Source organism: Neodiprion fabricii, chromosome 7 (genome assembly GCF_021155785.1).
Source record: "Neodiprion fabricii isolate iyNeoFabr1 chromosome 7, iyNeoFabr1.1, whole genome shotgun sequence".
Classification (NCBI taxonomy): Eukaryota; Metazoa; Arthropoda; class Insecta; order Hymenoptera; family Diprionidae; genus Neodiprion; species Neodiprion fabricii.
The window spans coordinates 18,303,007-18,328,061 of NC_060245.1; the positions used below are offsets into that span (position 1 = coordinate 18,303,007).

General features: G+C 37.0%; 4 protein-coding genes across 7 annotated transcripts; 1 reads left to right on the plus strand and 3 right to left on the minus strand.

The window, feature by feature from the left end:
- Positions 1-265: 265 nt before the first annotated feature.
- LOC124186353 (integrator complex subunit 7) lies at positions 266-6,486 on the plus strand. The gene is made up of 13 exons (XM_046577979.1): positions 266-431; positions 945-1,264; positions 1,770-1,994; positions 2,113-2,362; positions 2,605-2,678; positions 2,789-2,934; positions 3,016-3,361; positions 4,120-4,379; positions 4,473-4,676; positions 4,796-4,889; positions 4,968-5,071; positions 5,430-5,931; positions 6,009-6,486. Exons 1-13 carry the CDS (start codon positions 341-343, stop codon positions 6,267-6,269), a joined length of 2,877 nt encoding a protein of 958 aa, XP_046433935.1. The 5' UTR covers positions 266-340; the 3' UTR covers positions 6,270-6,486.
- On the minus strand, positions 6,462-10,111 carry LOC124186354 (molybdenum cofactor biosynthesis protein 1). 2 transcript variants are annotated; one of them, XM_046577981.1, is made up of 8 exons: positions 9,669-10,111; positions 9,447-9,564; positions 9,174-9,341; positions 8,838-9,064; positions 8,518-8,742; positions 8,091-8,325; positions 7,852-7,913; positions 7,556-7,689 (listed from the first exon to the last, which is right to left on the minus strand). In XM_046577981.1, exons 1-7 carry the CDS (start codon positions 9,756-9,758, stop codon positions 7,858-7,860), a joined length of 1,119 nt encoding a protein of 372 aa, XP_046433937.1. In that variant the 5' UTR covers positions 9,759-10,111; the 3' UTR covers positions 7,556-7,689; positions 7,852-7,857. The 2 variants fall into 2 exon arrangements, with proteins under 2 accessions (XP_046433936.1, XP_046433937.1); XM_046577980.1 differs by lacking the exon at positions 7,852-7,913 and having other exon boundaries at positions 6,462-7,689; positions 9,669-10,109.
- A 2,085-nt stretch (positions 10,112-12,196) lies between these two features.
- On the minus strand, positions 12,197-18,007 carry LOC124186626 (kelch-like protein 5). Of its 3 annotated transcripts, XM_046578466.1 has the most exons (11): positions 17,503-17,642; positions 16,997-17,446; positions 16,631-16,792; positions 16,147-16,460; positions 15,959-16,054; positions 15,417-15,606; positions 15,115-15,339; positions 14,757-14,919; positions 14,446-14,658; positions 14,135-14,312; positions 12,197-13,828 (listed from the first exon to the last, which is right to left on the minus strand). In XM_046578466.1, the coding sequence occupies exons 3-11, from the start codon at positions 16,728-16,730 to the stop codon at positions 13,760-13,762; spliced, it is 1,548 nt and encodes a 515-aa protein (XP_046434422.1). In that variant the 5' UTR covers positions 16,731-16,792; positions 16,997-17,446; positions 17,503-17,642; the 3' UTR covers positions 12,197-13,759. The 3 variants fall into 3 exon arrangements, with proteins under 3 accessions (XP_046434422.1, XP_046434421.1, XP_046434420.1); XM_046578465.1 differs by lacking the exon at positions 16,997-17,446 and having other exon boundaries at positions 14,141-14,312; positions 17,503-18,007; XM_046578464.1 differs by lacking the exon at positions 16,997-17,446 and having other exon boundaries at positions 17,503-18,007.
- A 1,578-nt stretch (positions 18,008-19,585) lies between these two features.
- Positions 19,586-24,400, minus strand: LOC124186625 (mucolipin-3-like). The gene is made up of 3 exons (XM_046578463.1): positions 23,850-24,400; positions 22,838-23,126; positions 19,586-22,504 (listed from the first exon to the last, which is right to left on the minus strand). The coding sequence occupies exons 1-3, from the start codon at positions 24,011-24,013 to the stop codon at positions 21,041-21,043; spliced, it is 1,917 nt and encodes a 638-aa protein (XP_046434419.1). The 5' UTR covers positions 24,014-24,400; the 3' UTR covers positions 19,586-21,040.
- Between the last annotated feature and the right edge of the window lie 655 nt (positions 24,401-25,055).

The window sequence follows — 25,055 nt, forward strand, 5'->3', positions numbered from 1 at the left end:
AGCCATTTGAAAAGAATAATTTTATTTCGTTATCAGCGAAAATTTAAATTCGGTTGAATTGTTTCTTTGAAAACGGAATATCGAAAAGCAATTAGTTAATTAGGACCGTTAGATAATGGCAAACATAATATTTATACTATATGGAGATATCACTTCTTCTGGAGATTCAAACTTCGAGCCATATCGATAAACTGAAAATTGCCTAGGGATCTTACGGGTAGTAATTATATTTTGTACTCACTGCAGATTACTGCGGAAGTAAACATATTTGGATAGTGCCGGAAAAGAGCAAACGTTTTTAATTTCTATAAAACTGAAATAAAATACATCATTTTGTAAGATGATCGGCATGAGGATGAACGCATTCAACGATACAGGTTTAGGAGAGCCGGAGCAAGATGCAAATTCAGCTCTAATCGAGCTGGATAAAGGTAATTGCAAAATCAAAATTGTAGGTTAACTACTTTGAATGTCAAAGCTACCACGTTGAATTTCGATGGTAAGGCAGAAGATTAACTAAATTTGCAGCATCTTCGTAGTCTTAATATTCTCCTCAATCTTACTTCCTGTAGGACTACTCGAATGCTCAAAAATGTTAGAATCTTCGCCGGGATATGACGTGTTATTGAATTTGAGGTTAGCTTATGCATTTCTGGTTTTCAAACAGATATTCGGTGTTATTACAGAACAATTCGTATCGGAATTTTTATTCAACATAGATAAAACTCTATAGCATCCAAATTTAATGCTAAAGTTGATTGAAATTTTCAAACAAGTCAGTAATAAATTGTCGAACACTTGATAGTGATAAGAGTAACAGCTTGTGTTTACAGATGAAAAAATCTTAACCCTTTAACGGGCCGAATGACTGGAATATTAAAAATTCAAATTTCTAAACTATTCGGGAAATCTGACCATCCTGTGACAAAGTTTTAATGTTTTAGGTCTTCGGTCGAACAAGATAGGGGAGCAGTGCGAAGCTATCGTACGATTTCCCCGCCTATTCGAAAAATATCCTTTTCCAATCCTGATAAACTCTTCGCTGCTCAAGTTGGCTGACGTCTTTCGGATAGGCAGCAACTTTCTGCGCGTCTGGGTATTGAGGGTTTGCCAACAAAGCGAAAAACACTTGGACAAAATTCTTAATGTTGATGAATTTGTCAGACGAATTTTTAGCGTTATTCATTCCAACGATCCAGTTGCAAGAGCGCTTACTCTGCGTACCTTAGGCAGTGTTGCCGGGATCATACCAGAAAGACAACAGGTAATTATGCAACTGTCATTCATTCACTTATCTATTATACACGAGTATGACTTCCATTAAAGTATAAAAAATTGTGCTATAAAAAATGTAAAAACATACAACAATTTTTAATATGCATGTCCAATTACGTAGAGTTATTTATAACAAAGAGTAGAGAAAATTAAACATTACCTTATTAAATTTAATTCAATTAAAATAGTGGAAAAAACGTTTTGTGTGAAGCCTTAAAGATTTTTTGATAGCCAAAATGTTACCTATTAGTCCTAAATTTAAACCAAAATCTGTAAACTTTTTATTTTCATCTATTTTACGATATCATCATTACTTTCATAATACTACGTTTAAATGTTTGTTAAAGTTAGTGACCTTTACTTATTATTCCTTATCTAAGTTTCCTTGTAAATGCCTCACCTATCTTAATATTTTGTATATTCTATCTTTCTTAAAAGACATTTAATGCTCGTTGATCTAAATAAATAAATAATTTATTGTGAATTCTGTGAAGGTGCATCACAGTATAAGAAGATCGCTCGATTCTCACGACTCCGTCGAAGTTGAAGCTGCAATTTATGCTGCCCAGATGTTTGCCGCCCAATCGAAGCTCTTTGCAGTTTCAATGTGCAGTAAGATATCGGACATGATTAGAGGACAAGCTACTCCTGCTACAATGAAGTTACAGTTGATACCAATTTTGCAATACATGCATCACGATACGTCAACCGCTTCGATGGTACTAATAATCTTACATCGTTCTTGTTTTCACATCAGAATAGTTAATGGGCAAAATTTTGTATCCAAAATATTTTGTCCGATAATCGTTTATTTCCTCTGTTTTCATTGACACACAGGTAAATGACTTGTGCATGGAATTACTGGGAAGTTACCCAGCGGTGGAATTTGTAAGGGTAACATTAAGCGCCTTGACCACGCTGGCGTCTGCCACTTTAGTAGACGTCCCAGAACAAGTTGCGTTGCTATTACGCTACTTACACGACGACCCAAGAACATTCATTAAACGCCATGCTCTCGATCTTCTGCACTCTTTGGCTAGGAGAGGTGCGCATCTCTGGCCACAGGGAGCACTCACAAGTCTGATCGGTATGTTATTCGATAAATTTTTACAAATTATATTTCGTGACAGAAGTGATTCAGGATTATTAAAGATGATCGAGCAAATGAAGAAGTAAACAAGGCAGTAAATTTTATCTTCGATTTACGTGTGGATTAGTCTGGATGTAGATGAGAAGTAATGTAATTTTAAAACTGACATTTATGGAGATCCTAAATTCTATGGGTTTAAGTTTAGCCAATAAGTCTGATATATTTATTTCCTGTTACAGATAGCACAACAACACTGTTACAAGATGGAACTGTTAACTCTGGTCTTCTAATTAGAACTTTGGATGTAATAGAGGTGATGTAATGTTTTTCATATTTTTTGAACATTTGCAAAGAAAGTTATTTCCAAAAAAAGTTCAAGTGCAATCAATTGTGAGGCTCAAAACTAATTTTCAAAAATTACAGGTACTTAGTCAAAGTGCGGTAACCTGTGACGCTAATATGGAGAAAGATAGCCCGCTACTCTGTCTGTGTGTCAATGCATGTTACTCACCTGATCTTCTTGTTGCTGTTAAAGCAGTTACAATCCTGGCTAGAGTAGCTTGCTACTGGTAAACAAACACTTTATCTCTTTATTAGGAAATCTCGTAAATGCTTAAACTGTGATTAATAACGATTTTACATTCAACTAGTTACGAAGAAGGTTTGCCGGCGTATGGAGATGCTGACGTGGTGTCTTGCCTTGAGTCGCTGATCGTTTTGTTGGCGTTGGACGAGGGTCATCTGCGCCAGTTAAAAGTATGCCTGCGATCAACGGTGAAGCTGTGTGAGGCTAATCCGAAACATTGCCCCATATTCGTTGACGCCATTGGATCAACTCTGATAAATGCTAACACTGAAGGAGGGCAAGACAAGGGTCAAACTGTGGCACTGTGCGAAGCATTGGGGGCTATAGGCAGTTTGAGTGAAAATGCGTTGCTTCCGCTCCTTCCTGACATTCTGTTAAAGCTTGAACAAACTTCTCACGTTCACACAAAGGTAGCGAAAAGTTCCGGGTGTATGGATATTTTAATTGAGAGGGTAACGAGTAAGCTGCTGAAAATGATTTAATTGAATTGAGGTTTTTTTTGTTGAAAAATATGTAGATCGAGCTTTATTTAAATATTTATTGTACTAAAATCAAGTAATAGAAAGCATTTTTATTGACGATAGTGTAAACAATTATGCTCCGTGATATGTTTTGCAGTGTCGACGAACAATTAGCGACTATATCTCAGAAATGACTGAACCGATTTACTTCAAAATTGGGGATAGTATTCTTGGATAGTTTATTCTCTCTGTTACGATCCAACTTGTTTTATAATCATCATATTTATTTGTTGATTACAAAAAAAGTTTGAAATTTTCTACGAAAAATCGAATTTCAACTACGAAAGGTTGACGTTTTGTTAAACAAAGGAAAAAAGAAATTTACAGTTATGGCAAAAAGGATAAATTATCCAAGAATGCTGGCTCGAAATTTATGATACATCGGATCAGCCGTTTTTGCAATATTATCGGCACTGCAAAAGATGTCATTAAGCGAAATGGTTGATGTTATTATCAATAACAATGCTTCCATTTGATTGTAATTAAAAAAAAATAATTTAAATCAATCAAATCTACATGCTCTTAATTAAAACAAATTCCAAATAAATTCCCAAATTCACCCACTTTTTTGGATTTCTGCTCGTAGATTTCCCCTTAAGTGCAGTAGCATTGTTAGAATTTCGAAATGAACATCTTTTGCTTGTTAGGTGATGCTGTGCACTCTACTGTTCCAAACTGTGGCAGGTGGTTACGAGTGGAACGCAGAGTGTTTGAAAGCGATCGAGAAAGTCGTTGTTAGCATTGACGGATGGGCAAAATACCGCATCGCTCGTGGAGCTGCGAGGTACGGCCACCATAGTGTGTCTACAAAAATATTTCAAAGCCTTAAGGAAACCGTCGCTTCTGAACAGTTACACTTTTGGCTGTCCGGTCTTTACTTGGTCACCAGCGCAGAGAGTCATCTGTTGTAAGTATCAATTAACAATTGACAAATTTCCATTTTTTCGTTTATTCTCTAAATTACAACGGAACTGACTGTTTGTGGCTTACTATAATTCAGGGACGACCCAAAAGAGAGCGACGGAGTCAAGAAAAAACTGGGCACAGTTGAAAGATTAAATGGAGCAATTGCCCGGTATGCTAGCGCATGTGCATCCCTTAAAGCAGCCAGCACACCATTACGGAGTCTACAATTCGCTAGCGAGTATTCAAAATTGCGATGTGAATTTCTTCAGTGTATGGTGCAGCTTCTACATTCCTGCAGGTCAATGTTGCATTCTGTGAAAATCTTACGCTGTGACAAAGACGCATTTTGTGACACGTAATTTATTGCCAACATGGATTAATTTAGATATTGACTCAGTATATCTCTGTTGGTCGCAGGTCTCTGTGTACTGCTCCACCACCAGCAATTGCAGCCACAGTTGTTTTAGCCACTAGAGATGACTTGCAACGTTTTGGACGTGTTACTCAACAGGTGAATATCAATCGCATTATTTTTGGTAAAAAAAATTTATCTTGCCTAATAAGAAACGTATTTTTTCCCTTCAACCAGCTGAGAAAGTCTGCAAAAGAGTTGAGGAATTGCGCAGAGAATTACCAAAAGCTTTATCAATCTGCTTTTGACGCTGATCCAGGATCATTAGCAAACATCAGAGCGTATCCTTTTTATATGAAAATCGCGTTAACAAGCCTAGTAGCCGGAAATCTTGCTTACGCAAGTGAAAACAATGACCTTTCTGATTTAAAAATTCTATTTATTATAGTTATTTGAAAGTGTATGAAATTTCAGTATTCATTTACAATCAGTAAATCATCGCTTACAAAAATGAATAAAGTTTCACAGTCATGTAAGACGATTGCTTTAAAAAATATGACTTTTCGTCAAAAAAGAAAAACAAAAAGTAGTCCTTGAATTTGAAAAAGGAATAAAAGTAAGGGAAGATGTTGGTTATCAATCCTGCCTGATTCAACAATCAGGTTTTTTTGTTAAAATTCCTCAATGAAAACGCTACAGTTTGCAAGAAATGTGTCGTTTGATGGCAAATAGCGTAGAACGAGTCTGTGGGGGTGTCGGAGCAGCGATGTGTCAGCCTAACGAAACCGAATTTAATTTTGGTGAATCCGTTGAGATGAGACAACTGGCACGCTGTTGCACAGAAGTGTACAGATTGGCGCCGAGCTGTGGTAGAGAAGGCGACGGAGAAGGAGGGGCGATTAGTCACGTAAGAGTCGGGTGTTTAATAGCGCAGGTGACGCTGCTGGCTGGGGGTAAAGTCAGGCTTCCATTGCCCCGTTACTTTTTCCAAGCACTGCAGGCCACCAGCGTGAAGCTCTCCGTTTCTCCACAACCTCGTGTTCTTGGTGAGCCCGTTTCTCTACCTCAAGGGAGCCAGCTTGCCCTCAAAGTTGAGGGTGTACTGAGACACGGCAGACGTGCATCTCTGTTTCGGTCCGTCGCTGCAGTCTGCATTTCCATATCCACTGCCCCTCCATCAAAAATCAACATAGATCAAAAGGTACGATTTTGTTTACTCCAAATTTTACCTGATTAGTGAAATCGTGACGATGATTGTATATTGCTTGTTGCTTACAGGATACGAATATGAACGAACTGCAGCAAACAGTGATACCTCACCGTGACTTCTTCGCCTGTGAGTTTCTACTCTCTTTAGGAAGTCCTGGGGCGGCAGCTGCTGTTTGTGGAGGTAGCACAAGCGGAAGCGGTGGCGGACAATATCAAGTGACTGCCAGTGCGAGTATTCTTGATAAAGCTGGGAATGTGTGGAAGTGTGGACCTCGTTCGACTCTTCAAGTTCGAGTGCACGAGGAACCTACGAAACGGAAATTACCTTGATCTGTGCAAAATACTTGAGATAAATTAGAGCAGAAGATGACAGATACTGCGCTGGAATAGATTCCAAAAGTAAGTATTCATTGTGTCTCCTCCGGGAAGAGAACTTGCATTCAATGTGTTGCAAGCAGGCTAGAAAATGAGGGAGAAGAATGTGTGGAGCTAGGTATTGAAATAATTATGAAACGATAGACGCTCGTGACTTCAAAACAAATTTAGTATGCCATTATTAAAATATATATATAATAGTATATTTTCTAGTAACGTTTCAATATAAAGTATAACATTGGAGTATAAAAATATATAAAATATATTTAACTTGACAATGATATACGTATAGGTGTGTATCAGCTTAAATAATGCAACAACAATTTTCGTGAATTTTTATCAACTAAATAAATCTTTTTTTTATTTATTAACAAATCAATATTGATCTCTGCCAGCAAAAACAATTTGATTCGTTTGTTTTCCTCGTAATACTCAAGAGCTAGTTCAATTTAAAACATTATGTTCATATTTTTACTATATCGTAAATGCATTTCCAAATTACTACAGAAAGTAGATCATATTTTGCGTGAAGCAATTGCGATAATTCGATACCTGTTTCAGTCCAGAAAAAATAAATTGACTTATAACTGTATTCTTTGATGAGGATAATATTAGTGCACTTGTAAATTAAATTTTAATTTAAGGTAAGTTAATCGTACTCCTTAGAATAACAGCAGCTAAGGAATAACAATGATAATAAACAAGTATACAGAGAATGTGGATTTTCTTCGATCAGTTTGTAAACTTCAATCTGAACCATCGATTTCGAGATCTTATCTGTTAAAATTGCCTTTACTCCCTCCAGTTTTTGAAAGCAGACAAATATCAGATATAACCATAGAATATCGGGGAGTTACAGACTTGCACATGTCGTATATCGTTAGTGCGGCTACACTAACAGCCGTTAACGCTTCCATTTCAACTCCCGTTTTTCCTGTACATCGTACTTCCGACTCAATTTCTACTACGTTCAGCGTCTCGTTCAATGTCAGGCGCACATCAACGTAATTTAAAGCTAATGGATGACAAAGAGGTATCAAATCTGAAGTGCGTTTAGCAGCCATTATTCCTGCCAATTGTGCGACTGTCAAAACATCTCCTTTTTGCAAACTATTCTCTTTTATTAATCTGCAAATAGTTTCCCCCACACAAATTGATCCTTTAGCCTTGGCTATTCGATTGCTAATTTGTTTTTCACCCACATCCACCATGCTGGCTTTTCCACTTTTCGTATCTACGTGAGTCAGTGTGGAAAACTGTCGAATTGCAGAAAGTTTTGTTGTGCTTCTTTCTCTTGCGTGGATATTGCCCTTGTACTTTGAACTCCAATTGCGATTATTATGCCTCTCCGAATACACGTGTTTTTCAAGGTGATCTGTAATTGATATGTGGATTTAAAAATGAATCCGTGAAAATTGATGATGTTGTGATTAGCTGTGTGTAGCTTGGTATTTTTGTATTGTTTATTAAACATGTTTATAATTTAGCGATAACGTCTCTTGTGGGAAATAGGGTAGAGACCAGCTATTTCACTTGCCTCGCGTTAACCGCCGATCAGAATCATAGGTCTATTCTCCATCTGGGAAAGATTGAACATTCCTGTAACACAAGTGATATTAACGTGACCGTTATCGCTAGATTAGTATTACGAGAATCTGAGAGCGAAATAGAGAAAAAATTTCAGGTTTCCTTTCGTACTGAGTGAAATAAACGGTGATTATACCAAGGGAGTTCAGATTAAATTCGCATTTTCTATTTTTTCTGAAGTGAACACACCTGCGTGTTGTTTCTTTTTTCTCAATACTGCCCCGCTTATAATTTCGCGCAAATATTCTTCAGAAGCTCCACTCCTAAGTGCATCTCTCAATGAAACTTCGCCTTTTCCTTCAAATAGACATACTTTCAAGTTGCCATCTGCAGTGATGCGTAATCGGTTACATGAGCTGCAAAAATGCTCACTCATCGATGTAATGAAACCCACTTGACCCACAAATCCGGGTACTTTGTATGCCTGTGCAGAAAACATGACTTGCTCAAGTTTAATGATCATAAAAGAAAGGTGTTTCGAATGTGAAATATCGAATTCTGGTTCACCAGTTTGAATGTTAAATAAATTTCAAGTTGTATTTTACTTCAGTTCGTATTTTGAAAGACTAGTAACTAAAAGTGAATAATCAAAGGTTTTTTAACACATCTAGTTCACCTTCGATGTATCATTGGGACCATTTTCAAGAGCTCTAAACTCAGGGTACACTTTTCTTATCATTTCCTTCATATCTTGAAACGAAACCATTTTATTCTGCTGCCATTTATTGCCTGAAAACGGCATGTATTCGATGAAGCGTACATCTATAGGTCTGTCCTTGGTAAATGTGACAAAATCGACCAGCTCATCGTCGTTGTAATTCCTCATGATAACACAGTTTATCTATAAATTGAAAAAACAAGAAAAACGACGCACACAGGTATAGATAACTAAACTCAAAAAATTATCACATTGTTAGCAGTAATAATTCATCTCACTTTGACTGGATCGTATCCTAGCTGAACGGCTAAGTCAATAGCTGCCATGACTCTAGGCCACCCTTTTCTTCTAGTGAACTTTTCAAAACGATCTTCTTTGAGAGTGTCCAAGGAAATGTTGAGTCCGTCAAGACCAGCTCTTTGGAGCGTCGATAGCTGCCGCGTCAGTGTCAACCCGTTTGTTGTTATCGCTACTTGTTCCAAACCTTCTAACTCTTTCAGACGACCTGTGAAAAGAGTAAAATCATGATTCAACATTCTTGTTTATTTCAAATGAACTTTTAATCACTAACATCGATGTATTATATCAGAAGTTAGTATGATTCGGTATCTTACCAACTATTTCTACTAAATCCTGACGAACTGTAGGCTCGCCGCCAGTAAGACGTATTTTTTGGACACCTTCCTTGACAAAGAGACTTGCAATGTGAACAATTTCGTCTGTAGTTAAAATGCCGTCTCTCTTTGTCAATGAAACACCTTCGGCAGGCATGCAGTACGTGCCTGTAAAAAAAAAATATGTAAAACCATTAAAAAATGTAAGTGGAAATTAAATACAGGTCTCCAATTTGGGACTGGGTAATAGATTAGGTAAACACCTCGACTTACATCTCAAGTTGCATCGTTCAGTTAACGATATTCTAAGGTAAGTGTGATGTCTTCCAAAAGTATCAGTCAATATACCGCGACTTGTGTCGTTCTTCAGTCGTTCCCTGAATTTTTGAATCTGAAAAAGTGGAATAACAAAGAATTAAATCAATCAAAACATTTTTGGAGATTAATCGCAGGTATTTTTTTTTTTTTTTTTTTTTTTTTCACCCTAATATTTACCGACGTTTGTTGCTTTACCACTGTCGCTGTTTCTGTTGATAAAAACGCGACATTGACCAAATTTCTACAGTAATAAACTCTACGAAACATGATACCAATTGACTAGAATTATCTCAATATGTTCTTCGCGTCGTATTGTTTTCGTAAGATTGAACGTCACAGCGACTAACAAAGAGATAAGAGAGTGGTACAAACATCAACTCCGTCATATATGAAGGGGAAGAAAAAAAGTCTAAGTACTGTTACATAACCTAAATCAACGACAGCAATGATGATACTGCTGCTTTTATTCCTTTACTGCAATTTTAAGAGCGAACCGTGTATTTAAGCGGCAGCATTCGTCCGGCCGCAAGATATGATTATCTATCATTATTTTTAAGCGTTCCTGTCCTTCGATAGTTGATCACGTGTTGTTGAAATTGAACGTTTGCCGCCTGCTTTGGTGGTCCAATCACGATGCAAGTCAAAGAACAGATACAAGTGTACTCCTCCAGCGGACGCATTTTCGTCCCATTCTGCAACGCAGAAGCGCAGATCATAATTATTTGCTCGTGCTCTATTTGAAAGCCATTTTGGAAATATGCGATACTGCCTTGTTTATGTCACTGGCTGCATTCTGAACCCTCCATATGACACAGCATTTAGTTATCAATCTTAGAAACTTACCGTTGACTTATTAATGTGATGTACGAACTATTCGCCACTAGATCGTTCAAATTTTCCGCTAAAAAGTGGCCTGCTGCCAAAAAAAAGATGGCGACTGTCCACCTTGAAGTTGGTGTCGTAGTTCTGTAGTTGAGGCACCAGGTAGCGCAACGCAACCTAGAGCGGGTATCTCTACGGCGCGAAAGCAGAGGCAGCAAACAGAATTTTTCTCTACGCTAACTTCGGTTTGTCGTATTGTACCGTTCGCTATATAATAATATAGTACGTTTATTCTTGTCGTAATCGACGTGTATTGATTCTAATATACTTCAATTTGTTCTTAGAGATGGCTACGTAGAAGCATTACATCTTATATTCTTTGGCTATAGGGCCAATACGGCATGGTAAACCACGTTTCAAGCTGCACGTCTGATCTTTTCTAATATTGCGCATGCCCGAGTGTGTGCAACCCGATTACAGGTCGGAACAAGCGTTATTCGCGTATGGCAAGCGCGCGGGGAGCCATGTGATGGAACGTCGCGTTATTTAAATCGTAATAATTACGGTGTGTCGAGTTATTCGGATATTTATAATCAAACTTTGTTTCATTTTGGCACTGAAATTGATTTAAAGATAACAGGTGTGCTCCAAAACAGTGACAAATCGAAAAATACCGATGTTAATAATCGAGATTATAGAATTTGTTATTTCATATTTATGACGTGTCGATTGTTTGGTGTAATTTTTAATTTTCTGAAACGAAATAAACGTGTGAAATGTGTGCGGAGTTTAATGCTGATGATATTTCAATATCATCGAATCTGAACGTGCTTCGTGCTACGTATGTTCACCTTGCATTGGATTTTGGTTTCAAGGACATTGTAAGATCGTAGAGCGAATTCGTCAGGCACGTAAGTTGCAATGGAAAACTTCCAAGTGTAAATTTTTAATGTTGCGATCTTTCGTTTTTCGCTGCCGTATAAAACAATAACAAAAAAAAATTCGGGTCACAGTGTTGAAGGTGATGGTGTTTTGTTTATTGCAAGAAGTGAAGAATGACAATAACATGGAACTAGTTACGTTCACTGCTATTGCTACAGAGAGCCCTGGAATTGACGACTTAATATAAGGTAAGAATCTTCACTTTACTCTTTATATTGACAACAATAGCATAACCATACTCGAAACTTTAATTTTCTTTGTTAAACCCAACTGGGGGTCGTTGACGATGTTACTTTTTTGAAATCGACCTTCATTTTTTCAATATTTCTACGAAACGGCGAAATCTGTCTGCCGAAGCATTTTGCTGCCCGTGAAAATCTGGCCTAAGTAAGCACATGTTTTCTCTCTCTCTCTCTAACCGCGTTGCTTGGCAACCGCGTTTCGTATGCGATATACGCGTGAGTAAAGTAAAACAGTCGAGTTAGGTTCGAATTATAAACGTGTATGCGGCGACACGATAACTTCCCAGTTTTTACTCTCAACACGAAAGTGTCGTGCAGATGTTAGTAAGTATCACAAAGAAATTCGCCGACTTGATTATAAAAGTCTTTAATTTTTTATGAATGGCTTATGAGTCCAAGCGATACCTCAATCAAATTTTCCATCTTGTTAGATCGCAAACACTTTTTGTTATCCAGCAGAGAGATCTGTCAAATATTTCTACAAGTTGAGTTAGAATTTCCTGTACAAAGAGAAATGCAAGTATTCTACGTATGTAGCGTTTCACATTCAACGAATAACGACGTACTTGTTCGAATCTTTGGGAGGGGTTTGTTTTATTTATTTTTTTGCGATAATGGAAATATCGGGGAATTCTCGGCAATGACAGGAATATAGTTATCATGTGAATGAGGTAGAAATAAAAACAGCGTTCTCAGAGATGAATGAAAAAACGTTTTATTAAAAATCCACTGTTATTTCAAACACATCTTACATACATCCTCCATATATTATGCATATACACAGAAGAGGCCTTCTTAATCGATACAAATTGTTTCTATACAATTGACTACAAGGATAATAACGAACAGGAATGTTTTTTTGGCCGCTGTGTACGCACACATGCACACATATTTGAAACTATTCTAAAACTTTTATAAACTTCATCAATAGAATACTGAGTTGGCAGGCAGTAAAGCCAATTAATGATTCGATATCTTTAGTCGTCGTAGGGATTAAATTATTATCGATCATTGATTGTAAATAGCAACTCATTTACTTATTTCAGTTTCTTTCTAACGCAAGTATGCGTAAAGTAATTAACAAAACTCAATAAAAAATTGTCATGATTTAAAAGTAAAGTATGAAAAGTATAAAAACAAGAGAAAAGCTCTTGAAATGTTTTTAAAAAAACTCACAGTACAATAAATGGTTATAACATCAATAAATCTTACAACTATTTTTCAATTATTCCATTATTGAAAAACAGAGCTGAAGCTCTTGTGACACGTGTGGGTGAATGCATATTTTCAAAAGGCTACAGATTCAGTACTAGATACCTTTTCGTTATTTAATTGAACAATTCATAAATAAAATAGCTTTGTTTAGAATACTTTGAGAAAATTTATAGCAAACAAGAAATTTCTAATTTCCCTTTACACCTAGGATTGTTAATCGTAAGGAAATAATTAACTGTTTAGAGATTGAAGTGATGTAATTTCTTATTGTCTATGAACTAAACTTGTAACGATTTACCTTAACAGTATCCTACCGAGAAAAATCGCTCAGTTCTTCCTTATAATTCAAATAGACTAGCAACTATCATAATACGCAGAACTGATCCTCTTTAGAAGCAGTCTCTAGTTTAAAATACTCTATGTGATAATATCTGGAATTACAAAAATACGGAAATATGTTTAGAAAAATCTTAAAACTGGCATTAATACTCAGCTCAGAATAATTTCGATATTTGAAAAGATCTAAGAAAACACGGTAATCGGGATTCTGAATTATCTCTTACACATGATTATCATCCAGACTTCGTTACTATTAATCATTTAAAAACTACATTAGGGAAAATTGCCATTACAGCTACCAAATTATAACACAGCGCTTTTTGAACACTGAAAAATTGACGCAGGATTCAATTTTGTTGGTGCTTATCAGGCTTTTGAAAGTTACCAAATATAATAGCGTCAAATCTCCGAAATTCTTTCACTTCATGATATTTTAGCGTATTGTGTGTTTTATCACGCATATGATACAATTTCTTCAACGTGAATACAGTGCATATTCAAATCGATAAGACATCTCTAATTATCGATTCATTTCTATCACCAAACGTATTTTATCAGATTCATAAATTAATTTTAATTTACAGCTGCATCAGGTCGTATCAGTTCTATAATTGAGTGATGTTTTGAATACTGATTTGAAATTATACTAATTTTACTATCTTCCCGTATAAAGCATACCATTTGACCTCTTCTCACATTGAACACTTTTTAAGTTTTTCCAATTAGATTTTTGACAACAACACAGGGTCCTGCTCTGCCCATTTTTAATGGTGAAACCTAAAAATCAATCATATCGGTAATATAATTATTGCGAATTTGACATATTTCTCAGAATGACTGCAACGAATAGTTTATATGTGGGGAAAATGGATTCTGAGGTGTCTAACTTTTTCGACAAGACAGCTACGTCGGCAATGCAGTTCAGCCTGAAGCAGCTGGCCCGACAGTGGCACTCCACCCTGAATCTGCCTTGTTAACGTAGCTGACTTGTCAAAAAAGTTGGCCATGTCAGAATCCATTCCCCCATGTATGAAATAAGCTGAATGAAGTGTAACACGTAGAGAGAAAGAAAAAGGACCATACATTTACCTCTTGCCATTCGTTTAGATGAGGATCGTAAGCTTCAACCAGAGTAAGATATTGTTGACCATCGTATCCACCGACAGCTAAAAGCCTGTCGCCGAGTACACAAACGCCAACTGCGTCTCTGGCTACGCTCATTGCTGCCACCATCGTCCACGTGTCGGTTTTAGGATCGTACCTATTTGACAATACAGTTTTACTTGTTTAAAAAGCTTTTGAACCTGCCGAATAGTGGCGCTGGTCGGGATAAATGCAAAATGTGGTCCTTGCAGTTAATAAACAATTGTTCATAACTTCTGATTTATTTTCACCTCTCAACGCAGTCGAATCGACTCGCACTGGGGTTGCTTGCAGGTGCGTCGTGTCCTCCTAAAGCGTAAAGATAACCGTTAACAACACCTACGCCAACTCCTCCTCGGCGTTTTGACATTGGAGCGCATGGTGTCCATTTATTTGTATGGGGATCGTAGCATTCCACTGTTCTTAAACACGAGCTACCATCTCTGCCACCTACAGCGTATAGCCTGAAAGGTACAAAACAGTAGGAATGACGATCATGATTCACATTTCGTTGGGAAATCAGAATTAACAATTGCGAGAAGAGTCGATTAACTTCACTCACTTGTTATTCAGCACTGCTACGCCAACCGTCGATCGTTGCGTCGACATGGGGGCAATGTAACTCCATTGGCGCGCTGCCGGATCCCACCTTTCTACTGTATTTAGAAAACTCCAACCATCGTGTCCTCCGACAGCATACAAAGGTCCTTCTAATACCGCGACTCCTTGATCAGGAAGAAATAGTTATCATTCGTTATTGTCGGATAATTTTTCTTAGAACAAAATTTCTTCTCAATCTATATTGAAAATGATTTCTGAGAGAACTCCAGAGTTATTCATATAAATTGTTTCAGTATTCGTTGCAAATTTCTCTTTGCCGTTCCTTTGAAGCCAGTTGGCAAAAAGTCGGTATGTCATACCTAATCCATGTCGATGCGTATTCATTGGTGGCAAAGTGTTCCAAATTAAACTAGAAAAGTCGAAACACTCAACGGTGTTCAAAGTTTTGAGACCATCCCTTCCTCCGACGACTAGTAATTTTTTTTCAACAACTGCAGCACCGAATTGCAAACGTCTTCCGCTCATGTTTGCCAAGTTTTTCCACGCGTTGTCTCTCAGTGAGAATGCATCAATAGATGTAGCACCTTGATATACATAGAGAAATTAGATTAAGTCGATGTAAAATCATTTTTGCAACAATTATCGATACGGGTATTGATACCTTTGTTAGCGTCCATTCCTCCTACGGCCAGCAATAAACCTACAGTCGCTTTTCGAGGTCTGGTACGACCGGATTGCAACAAGGGTCTGCGTTCAGGTAGTAGGTGGTACTTCAAAGCCTCCATGACTAAATCTTGAGCAGCTCTTTGGTCTCTGAATACTTCGTTGCTTTCAATGTTGTCGGCTATGAACTGAGGGTATTATTAAAGGAGATTACTGTAAGTAGTGAGTTCTAGGCGATGCGTAAAGGACGATATAAGATGCATGTAATTTTGAAAGAGGCAATTTTTTAATGAACGGTGCGTCTCGACTTGTGTTGATAGCCTCTTTAAATGCAGTGAATTAAAATTCAGAAGAAATCATCCATCAATGATCGGTAGCTTCCACAGTTAAATACAATAAAAGTGGAAGAGAGTTTTGTATGGTACGGATTAAACCGTTTACTAAACACTAAAAATTTATTGGCATTGCAAACGGCAGAAGTAATTCAAAGTTTCTCATTCAAATTTGAAGGGTGGGCAATATCAATTTATTTGAACTTACAGCAGGCGATAGTAGCGGCAGTTTAACGTAGCTTAGTAACTTGCTTGCATCCTTGCACCGATTATCAGGATCATGTTGCAACCATGTCATTAGAGCCTGAAAGAAAAAAAAAAAGGAAATATTTTTATTAAAGGTAAAGGACTTTTAAATTATGTAGATAAAAGTGTATTTGTATTTTTTAATCGTACGTGAAAAATCGTTTCCTCCGACGGAACGTTTACATCCTCGGATTCCAAAAGTTTAGCGACTTCGTTACCGGATAGGGATAAAAATTCTTGATTGCTTATTACTTCCATGAAATGTTCTGTCGTGTAGGCGTGCGCGACGCTTAATAAATGCGCGCAGCCTTGAGTATCGGCAAACATTCTTATACCGAGACAATTACTTGGGTGAAGTTGTTTTATTAAAAAGTGACAGCAGGCTTTCACCACCGGATTCAATTGTAGCAGACATGCAGTTCCGAGTAGTGTTTCGACGCTATCTTCTCGCAGTTCTATGCATCCTGTTAGAAATAAATAAAATTCAATTAATATCTTTGATAAACTTGCAACATTGGGAAACTTATGAGGAAATTGTACCATTTTTATATTGCTGGCTCAACGATTCTAAGATTAACTCTGTTCGAGTCTTTTTGACCTTACTCCGCTCGTATAGAAATTAAATTTTCATTACCGGTATAACAGTACTGGACGAGTGCCAAGAGCGCATCTCCATCGACTCCCTTCAGCTCGATTTCATGCTGTGCCGATTCTCTCAGGGTGCTTGTAAACATTGCTGCAAAATATTCTGAGCCAGCGCTCAGAACAAGACGATGCGCAGGAATTCGTCTGTTGCCTGGAAATATTACAAAGACAAATATTGAAAGTTTCCATGGAACAATGTATTTGGTACGTTTTCCTATACAATTCGTTACATCATTTTTTTCTGATGTCCTCTAAATCGTGAAGATGCATTTAAAATTTGTATCGTAATGAACTTTTATCGGACAGATATTGAGGAAACCGTTATTAATGTTTTTGTTTTTATTCCTTTATATACTTTGGCATAGTTTATGTTGTAGACTGCAATTGTCTATTTAACATTATGAAATGAAACCATGAGACAGTTGAGTTTGCAAGTCTCCTTGCAAGATGATTTTTCTGGTTATTCTGTGTTTATATTTTTTATCTATCTTTACAATTGATGTAAAGATATGAAAAATAAAAACTTTTAGTTTAGCTTATATTTGAAACTAAATTTGAAATTTCCTTTGTGTAATGAATTTTATGGATGATTTTTTTTCGCTTGTCCGTCATTCAGAAAGTAGTTTCTTGAAATAGATTAGATACAATTTTTTCTTCTTTTCAAGGTTTCCTGCATCGCTGTTGCTGAATGAACGTGTATTTCTTTCTTTAATTTTCAACAATAGGTCAGAGTTTTTCACGTGTGCTTTTTCACACTTATTCGTCATTCATATTGTGATAGAAGCGAAGTGCTGAAACATACAGCCTGAAAAAAAAACAACATAGAGAGCGTTATCTCCTTTGCCTGATCATCAGGCTTACCTGCCACCAAAGTGACATCGGTGAGCTGTTGCTTCTGAAAGTAAGAATCCATAACTTTGAGGCTATTCTCGGCATGTTTGAGAACCCGGAAGTTTTCATCCTGTGATATCGAAATGCTTGACACAATGCTGGATATGCTCTGTTCACTCGTCGATGCTTCTCTTTGTGAAAAACGGATTTCCGTATCGGCTTTGTTCAAACGGATCTCCGGATCGCCTTTGTTCGAACGGGCTGTCGGCATTATTGCGGATTTACTAATTAAAAAAACTCGCGATGAAAACAAACCAACAAAAAACACAACGAGGTAATCGTCGCTGCACGTGTTTAAAATAATCTCCGATGTTTTTCCCAGACTTAATTATCAGTTTCGAATATTAGGCGGGCTTGCCTCATTTCGTTCTGTCAAAATCACACTCAACGGTGATGTTACGCTGTTTTTTTGTTTCTACTTTAATTTGACAGCCGCGTTGTAAACAATGCTCGTTTGACACTACAGTCGCGAATTTTTAACCCCCAAATTGACGCCATCGTATTTTATTGCGCATGCGTCAAACCTCCGCCAATAATACGATTTTCTTTTGCCCGGGAAATTTGAATGTGAAACGAATTTGGCACAATTTTAAAAAAAGTTATTTTATATCAGTAGCCCGGTTTCATTCTGTCAAAATCACGGTCAACGGTGATGTTACGCTGTCAATTTGCTTCTGCTTTAATTTGACAGCCGCGTTGTTAATGCTCGTTTGACACTATAGATCGCGAATTTTTAACCCCCAAATTGACGCCATCGTATTTTATTGCGCATGCGTCAAACCTCCGCAAATAATAGGATTTTCTTTTGCCCGGGAAATTTGAATGTGAAACGAATTTGGTACAATTTTCAAAAAGTTATCCCATTTTAGTGTTTTCGGCTGATGCAAATTCATGAAATTTTTCAGTAATACTAGGTTGTTTAATAATCTGTACAATGATCCGATTTCTAACTATAGGTAGATTGATGGACATTTTTGACTTACTTGTTATTTTCTTTTTCGCCAAGTTCGTTGATTGAAGATATCTAATTTGGGTGCATAAGAATGCAATTTTTGTTCAATCATCACTGAAGTTGATCGAGACAACATGTGAATTTTTCTGTAGATTTCGTTGGTTCCTTAATGAAGATTGAAAAATAACAAATTTACAGCTGTTTCGATTTTCAAATTTCATCAGCATCGTGGACTGGAATCATATTTAAAACAAAGGATTCGAATCGTTACAGTTGATTTGTCTCTTATCTTCTTGCTAATTGAAATTATATAATAGGAGGGAGAAGGTGATAAATGAGATCTCAATCAGTATAATTCACGCACACTTTTTAATTCAGTAATAACTTTACAAATACATGGGTAACGTAATAGAAAACAATTTCTTTGGCACATTTATGGTGTTTATATTTAAACATATATGGTTTTTGCCTTATCTGACATGATACGAACTGCTTTATTAGCAAAAAAAAAAAAAAAGTGGAAGCAGGGTGGGAACATTTGTCCATAAAAATTGACAACAATATAAATACCCTGAAAATCAGACAACGGCTATCGTGACGGTCATTTCGTAATAGGAAGACAGAATTTTTCTGATTTCCAAGATTTTCACGTCACTGTTGCTGAACGAATGCTGGTGGAAATGCTGAATCATTGAGAACTTAGAAGTCAGCAAACAATGCAAATAAAGATATTAGATAATAATAATCATAACGGTGATATAATTATTATTGTCATGAGTTTATCACTTGCGTGTAAGTATATATGTATGTAATGTATATATGTATATGATGAAGATAAACATTTCTACAGTTTGGTTTTTATCTTCACAATTCACGAATGCCAACTAGCTGCTTGGGTACATGTGTATAACAACGTGGCAAAATAATTACAATCAACAATATTAAGTATTATCTAAACTGCTGCGGGTATTGGAAAAGTGAATTAACTGCGCAATTGATTGGCGTTATTCAATTAATGGTTAATTAAATACCGATTCAAGCTAATGCGTAAAGCGTTCATAAACGAATTCTGGAGGGAATAAAAATTAAAATAGGCGTATCGCATAATTACTTGATTATAATATATTTGGGATTAGGTCTGAAGATTCGTGGCTATTTGTAAAATTGAACAATCATCAATTAATCACACTGGGAGTGGTTATTAATTTCTTTAGATGCGCAATGAAGTATCAATATCTCAAGTACTATTGTAGAATAAGACGTTTGATATGAAAAAAAAAAAACAAATTTACGATTAAAAAAATTAATCACCTTAGATGCATCTTGTGAAATATTAATAGTTACAAACTATTAGCTAGTAAAAAGTTGTTAATAGGGTTTATACAAGAAATCGCATGAATTTAAAATTTCATTGTTTAACTCAAGCAATTAGTGAAGAAGCAACTTTTTCGAAGTTGGTGTATTTTTTTATAAAGTGATTTCATTCTGAAGGTAGTTTCGCTGGAAGTTTTCCTCTTCAGTGTATGTTTAATGAGTTATTTTTACCGTCATTGACAATAGTTGACATTGCTCTACTTACATATGATATATATTGATATATTTATAGCAAATATAGTATAGTATAGGGTGTACAATGTTAGATTAACGGTTTGAGTTTTTTTCAAGCAATCTACATTTTTAGCTAGGGTGAACTAGTTTTGAATCCATTCTTTTGCCTTTGCAAAACACGATCATCAGTATCACAACTTAGCCAGCTATTAATTAATCGTGCGTTTGTTATAGCTAGGCGTTTTTATTTATTTATTTATAAATTATACAGACTTTTATACCCTTTTTAGTTTCTGAAATTTTAATGCTACAATATCAGTTATATTATTTACACGCTTAAAACGAATACTTTGCAAAGATATCTTTTCTTGATTTCGTATCGAAATACAAAATGAAGAGAATGCTTTCCGTCTCCAACTAAGTAGATTAATTTATATACAAGTCTTAAAATACAAATACAGCCACTGATTTATTCTTTACAAATTGTACACAAAGTGAGCGAGGCACTTGTTTGTTAATCCATAATAATAAATGGTAGCAACCATAACAAGTGGAATCAATTGTGCGATTTGATTCGGCGAACATTCTATTCAATGATTGTTATCGACATTGGGGATTGTTAAGTAAACGGAAACTTGAGCAACGCGAATTATAAACTGTAAAAAGCTTTCAATAACAAACTACAGAATAAAAAACGTATACATAAATCTGTTAAGTGTATACGATTATAACGTATGCTGTATACACATCAAATCGTTGGTAATAATTTGGTATGATAATAAATGTATAACATTGATATAGCACCCGTCCACTGTACCAATTGTTACTAACTATTATCTACGTACAGTGCATTGGTAAATGCGATAATATATCATGAGCAAAATCTGCGGAGTATGTTTAGAGTTGAAGTAAAAGTCGTCTGTTAATTTCGAATACCGTGATTGCTAGAATTTTGTTTCTGGCAACGATCCGTATTTTCTGCACAATCTTTGAATATTTATTAATTTACTATATACAGATAGCTGTGTTGCAAACTGTTTCTGACTTGGCAGAACTGCTGCCTGTGCTTGATTCGTCAAAACTGGAATACGGTTTCTTACGACAACAAAAAAATCTGTCGAACAATTCTGTGATATTCTCAGATTCTTCGTTCTCTGACATGTATACACCGCTCGACGCCTCGTCTGTACAAATGGCAACAAAGGATTGCAAATCGCTCTTTGGGAAACCGTCGCGATAGTAGAGTTTTATCGTGTCGTAAGCATCCATTATCACGGATATGAAAAGACTTAGAACCACGTAAATGTAGAGTGAAATAAAGGTGTATAGGTATATCCTCGAGTACCACCAGAGCATGGGCGATTTGAACGACATTATTGAAAATGTTGCAAACATATCGTCACCGTTTATCAGGGCAAAGAGGCATTCCGACGTCGTAGCTAGAGAGCGGAACTTCAGGTGATACGGGCCAAGGATTAGCCAGCCGCAGAAAGTGAAACCAGCGTATATCAATATCGCACAAATTAAAAACCTGGCTACTTTGGGTGCGGCCTTTTTCAACGTCAGTATAACGACGTTGTACGTTTTAAAGAATCCCAAATACCTTAGGACTCCGAACCACACCAAAAGATTACCGGTGCCGAGAAAAACACTGCAGGTATTCCACTGATCGCCTCCGTAGTGCGTTCTCTCAATTTGCTCCTTGATAGCGGATCCCATTATGATCAATAGATCGTTGATGATTATCATGATGTACCATAAATTGAGGAACTCAAGCCTGCCTTCAACACTCAGCTTTTTGCCATACGTGTTTTGGAAGAAACTTACAGTCTCATACTTGAGTAGCTGTGCTTTGCATATTGCTCTCGAACAGAGAATCAGCGATATCGTGCAAACAATGATTACCAGCATATTCAGAAGTGTTCCCAGCTTCATTTCAATCTCATTATCCATTATGTAAGTTGCATCTTCCTTGCAACGCAGTCTTATCGGATCTGCGTCCAAAGACAAAAGCATTTGTCCATCGTGATCTCGATTGTCAAAATCAATCGTAATGTTGAACAGATAGCAATCAGGCGGTGTAATTGCTCCAGCTGCTTTGAAGTTGACAGTTTTAATGGCAAACTTCAAATACGCCCTCACTAACGCAGGGAAATCGATGGGCTCTTGTTTTTCTTGGAAAAATTTACGGGACTCAAAACTTTTGGATAGATTGTGTGTCACATTGAAGCATTTCTCTACGATTTCGCTGTTGAAGACGTAGCTCTCGTTGAAGCCAAATATCTTTCCCACTTTGTAACGGTGAAGACACAGTTGAACTGGTACTATCGAGTTATCTTCAGCTACATAAGAATAAGGGCCTATCGCGTTGCTTAGGTTGTTGTAACCTTTCAAGGCGTAATCTATCGTCTGAAAAAATTCATCTTGTCTATACAGCGCAAGTGGGCCAATTGCCGGCGGATAGGCGGCAACCTGGAAAAAAGAATCGTGAGGATGAATTTTACTTGCATTGATTTTTTAGTAATTCTATTGTAAGGGATCAGTACGAGTTGACTTAAATGAACAGCGCAAATACACAGTCGGTCATAGTTGCGAATTTAATCAAATGAAAATAAAAATAGTGTTGTAAACGAATATTGGGGGTTTCTATTTTCCTTATCGTTAATCGGTGATGATCACATAGCAATGGTCTAATCCTTGATTACCGCCAATTATAAAAACTGTAAGGACAGTTTCAGTTTGATAAAAATGGCTCTGGCATTGCATCGACTCGTACCAATTCTCCTGATTTTAATTTTCACACACCTCCTGAGTGTTGTCCCATCCCTTTAGAAACAGGTGTGAAAATGCAATTCGGTTATCCCATGTGTAATTGACGTGCATGTAATTGTTGTGAGCGAAAAGGCATAGCTGTACCGTGACCAGTATTAGTTTGATCACTTGGATAATAAATTTGTACGGTATCCTACGCTTGGCATGCCACTTCTCTATAGGATTCATGAAGAAGAATCTCAGCTTGCGTCGCATTATATTCTCCGCCGCAGTCATCGAACTATAGAAGCGGTGACTCGGTCGCGGACTCGATTGCATGGCCCTGCAAAAAGAAATCCTCATGAAATTATACAACAAAGTGAGACATTTCTTATTGACAAAATTGAAATAACTCTTTCATTATTTCTCTTTGATCGCTTTTAAACAAAACTATACAACATAAAAGATATAGTTTTGATAAAAACAATCCAATATCGTGACATTTTAAGCAATAAAATATGAACACAAAATTCGTTTGTCTGAACTATCACAGTTTTGGGGGGCAATGAAGAAAATTAAAGAATATAAGGCAATCGTTATACCGGAGAAGCATATTTGAATCTCATTCTCAATCATGTTGAAGTTAGTAACGTTATTGCAATGATTCATGCCGAGGTGAAAGTTTTATCTCGCAATTTTGGAACTGTTTGAAATTCATATAATAACAGAAACCACGCACTCATATTCTGCAATCTTAGTTGCGTCAAAATCATTGTAAAAATAAAAAAATTATTTTTTCCCAATGTTTCGTTACGATAAGGTTACTAACTTCAAGCTTGTCATTCTCTTTGTTCTATCGCGAATAGCTCGACGGTTATATTGTTCGTCGTTTCTCCACGTAAATTAACGTTCCATATTTCAAGTACGATAAAATTGGCGGTTTTCGTCTGTACTGAAATTAGGAACGAAACAGAAACACCAACGTCTTTTGTTTTTGTTTTCTTTGTCGCGCGGTCGTTTTCACGAAACAAAAGAAAGTGGAGAAAATAACAGAATTCGATCCAACCTCGGCTGATCATTTTCATTCCCGTTCAGCAAGTCGCTGTCATCCCCGCTGTCATCACCGTGGCTCCAACTGTTGTTTCGCAAAACGTTGTTGCTGCCCATTGTGTTGTTTTTTTTCTTCTCGCGAGAAGACGTCGTCCCCGACGTTGTCAACCCCTCCGCCATTTTCCTGGTACTAGATGCCCGCGGTTGGTGAACGACAGCAGACGCAGCGGGCCAGCCGAGATGAACCAGGGCGATTATATCGCGCGGAGGATTGTTTCTACGTTCATCCAGCGGTGATTTATTTGTAATATATTTTCTAGATTTTAAAACTCTTATTCACCGAGAGGTACCATACGGACTGACACAAAAATACACTCGTCTACTCGATCATTGCCGCAGCATTTTCTCCTCGAGATTACGTTACGAAATTATCGCGATCAACCGACACCCACGCGACCTCGAGACACACTATTCACTTCGTCCTTCCCTCTCTCTATCTATGTAGGCGTTTACTATGCATACAGTTGTTTTTTCAGCAACGTGAAAGCGCCGATAGTGTGTGCGATAGTGCGCACGGACACAATTCATATAAGGCATATGCCATGTCTAAACTTGGCGGCCGGGGTAAATAATTCGGGGCCTCACAGGCAGACTGCGCTGTCGTTGGTATGGCCTGTAGGATTTGTGAATTATGTAGTTAAACGATAGAACCGAGTAAATTATATTATTTGCGTTTGTGAAAGGACATCGGAGTAGGTTATCATGTATTCGAATTATTTTCGGACGGTTAATTTACAAATTTCCATTAACTCTGGTTGTAAAACATTTTTCATACATACAGCTTTATTTTCTAGAATTACATATCGAAATATAAGCAAGAAACAGTTGAAAAAATTTCGAAATTCGAGATTAATCGGACCATTTCAAATTAACGCGGGAATCGCACGGTATGCTCGGGCTGCGTTCCGAAATTATCTGGCAGCGCTAAAAATTCCCTAGGACAGAGGTAGATTGTTGACAGCACTGGGAGCTAGTTTCGGCTCTCTGGTTTCGGTATGTTCGAAATTCATCCAGATTGTTACTCCTGGGAAAATTTTGATAACCAGCTTTCAACAGGTTCAACACACTTCGGAATAGATTCGTTGGTGTTCAGTGATGGTAATAAAGAATAAAATATACGAACATTACGGTCGGATGTTACACCAATGGGTCGATTATGCAG

What these genes read in the sequence shown, in the direction of transcription:
- LOC124186353 (XM_046577979.1), top strand. Translation starts at nt 341, where the DNA reads ATGATCGGCATGAGGATGAACGCATTCAACGATACAGGTTTAGGAGAG. An exon ending in GCTAGAGTAGCTTGCTACTG is followed by an intron (nt 2,935 to 3,015) that starts GTAAACAAACAC and finishes ACATTCAACTAG; the next exon opens with TTACGAAGAAGGTTTGCCGG. An exon ending in CAGCTTCTACATTCCTGCAG is followed by an intron (nt 4,677 to 4,795) that starts GTCAATGTTGCA and finishes TGTTGGTCGCAG; the next exon opens with GTCTCTGTGTACTGCTCCAC.
- LOC124186354 (XM_046577980.1), bottom strand. Translation starts at nt 9,758, where the DNA reads ATGTTTCGTAGAGTTTATTACTGTAGAAATTTGGTCAATGTCGCGTTT. An exon ending in GGATTTAGTAGAAATAGTTG is followed by an intron (nt 9,065 to 9,173) that starts GTAAGATACCGA and finishes CTCTTTTCACAG; the next exon opens with GTCGTCTGAAAGAGTTAGAA. An exon ending in TAGGATACGATCCAGTCAAA is followed by an intron (nt 8,743 to 8,837) that starts GTGAGATGAATT and finishes TTCAATTTATAG; the next exon opens with ATAAACTGTGTTATCATGAG.
- LOC124186626 (XM_046578464.1), bottom strand. Translation starts at nt 17,743, where the DNA reads ATGCCGACAGCCCGTTCGAACAAAGGCGATCCGGAGATCCGTTTGAAC. An exon ending in CGATGTCACTTTGGTGGCAG is followed by an intron (nt 16,793 to 17,502) that starts GTAAGCCTGATG and finishes TAATATTTCCAG; the next exon opens with GCAACAGACGAATTCCTGCG. An exon ending in AGGAATGGACGCTAACAAAG is followed by an intron (nt 15,340 to 15,416) that starts GTATCAATACCC and finishes ATGTATATCAAG; the next exon opens with GTGCTACATCTATTGATGCA.
- LOC124186625 (XM_046578463.1), bottom strand. Translation starts at nt 24,013, where the DNA reads ATGGCGGAGGGGTTGACAACGTCGGGGACGACGTCTTCTCGCGAGAAG. An exon ending in AATGAAAATGATCAGCCGAG is followed by an intron (nt 23,127 to 23,849) that starts GTTGGATCGAAT and finishes TTCTTTTTGCAG; the next exon opens with GGCCATGCAATCGAGTCCGC. An exon ending in GATGGGACAACACTCAGGAG is followed by an intron (nt 22,505 to 22,837) that starts GTGTGTGAAAAT and finishes TCTTTTTTCCAG; the next exon opens with GTTGCCGCCTATCCGCCGGC.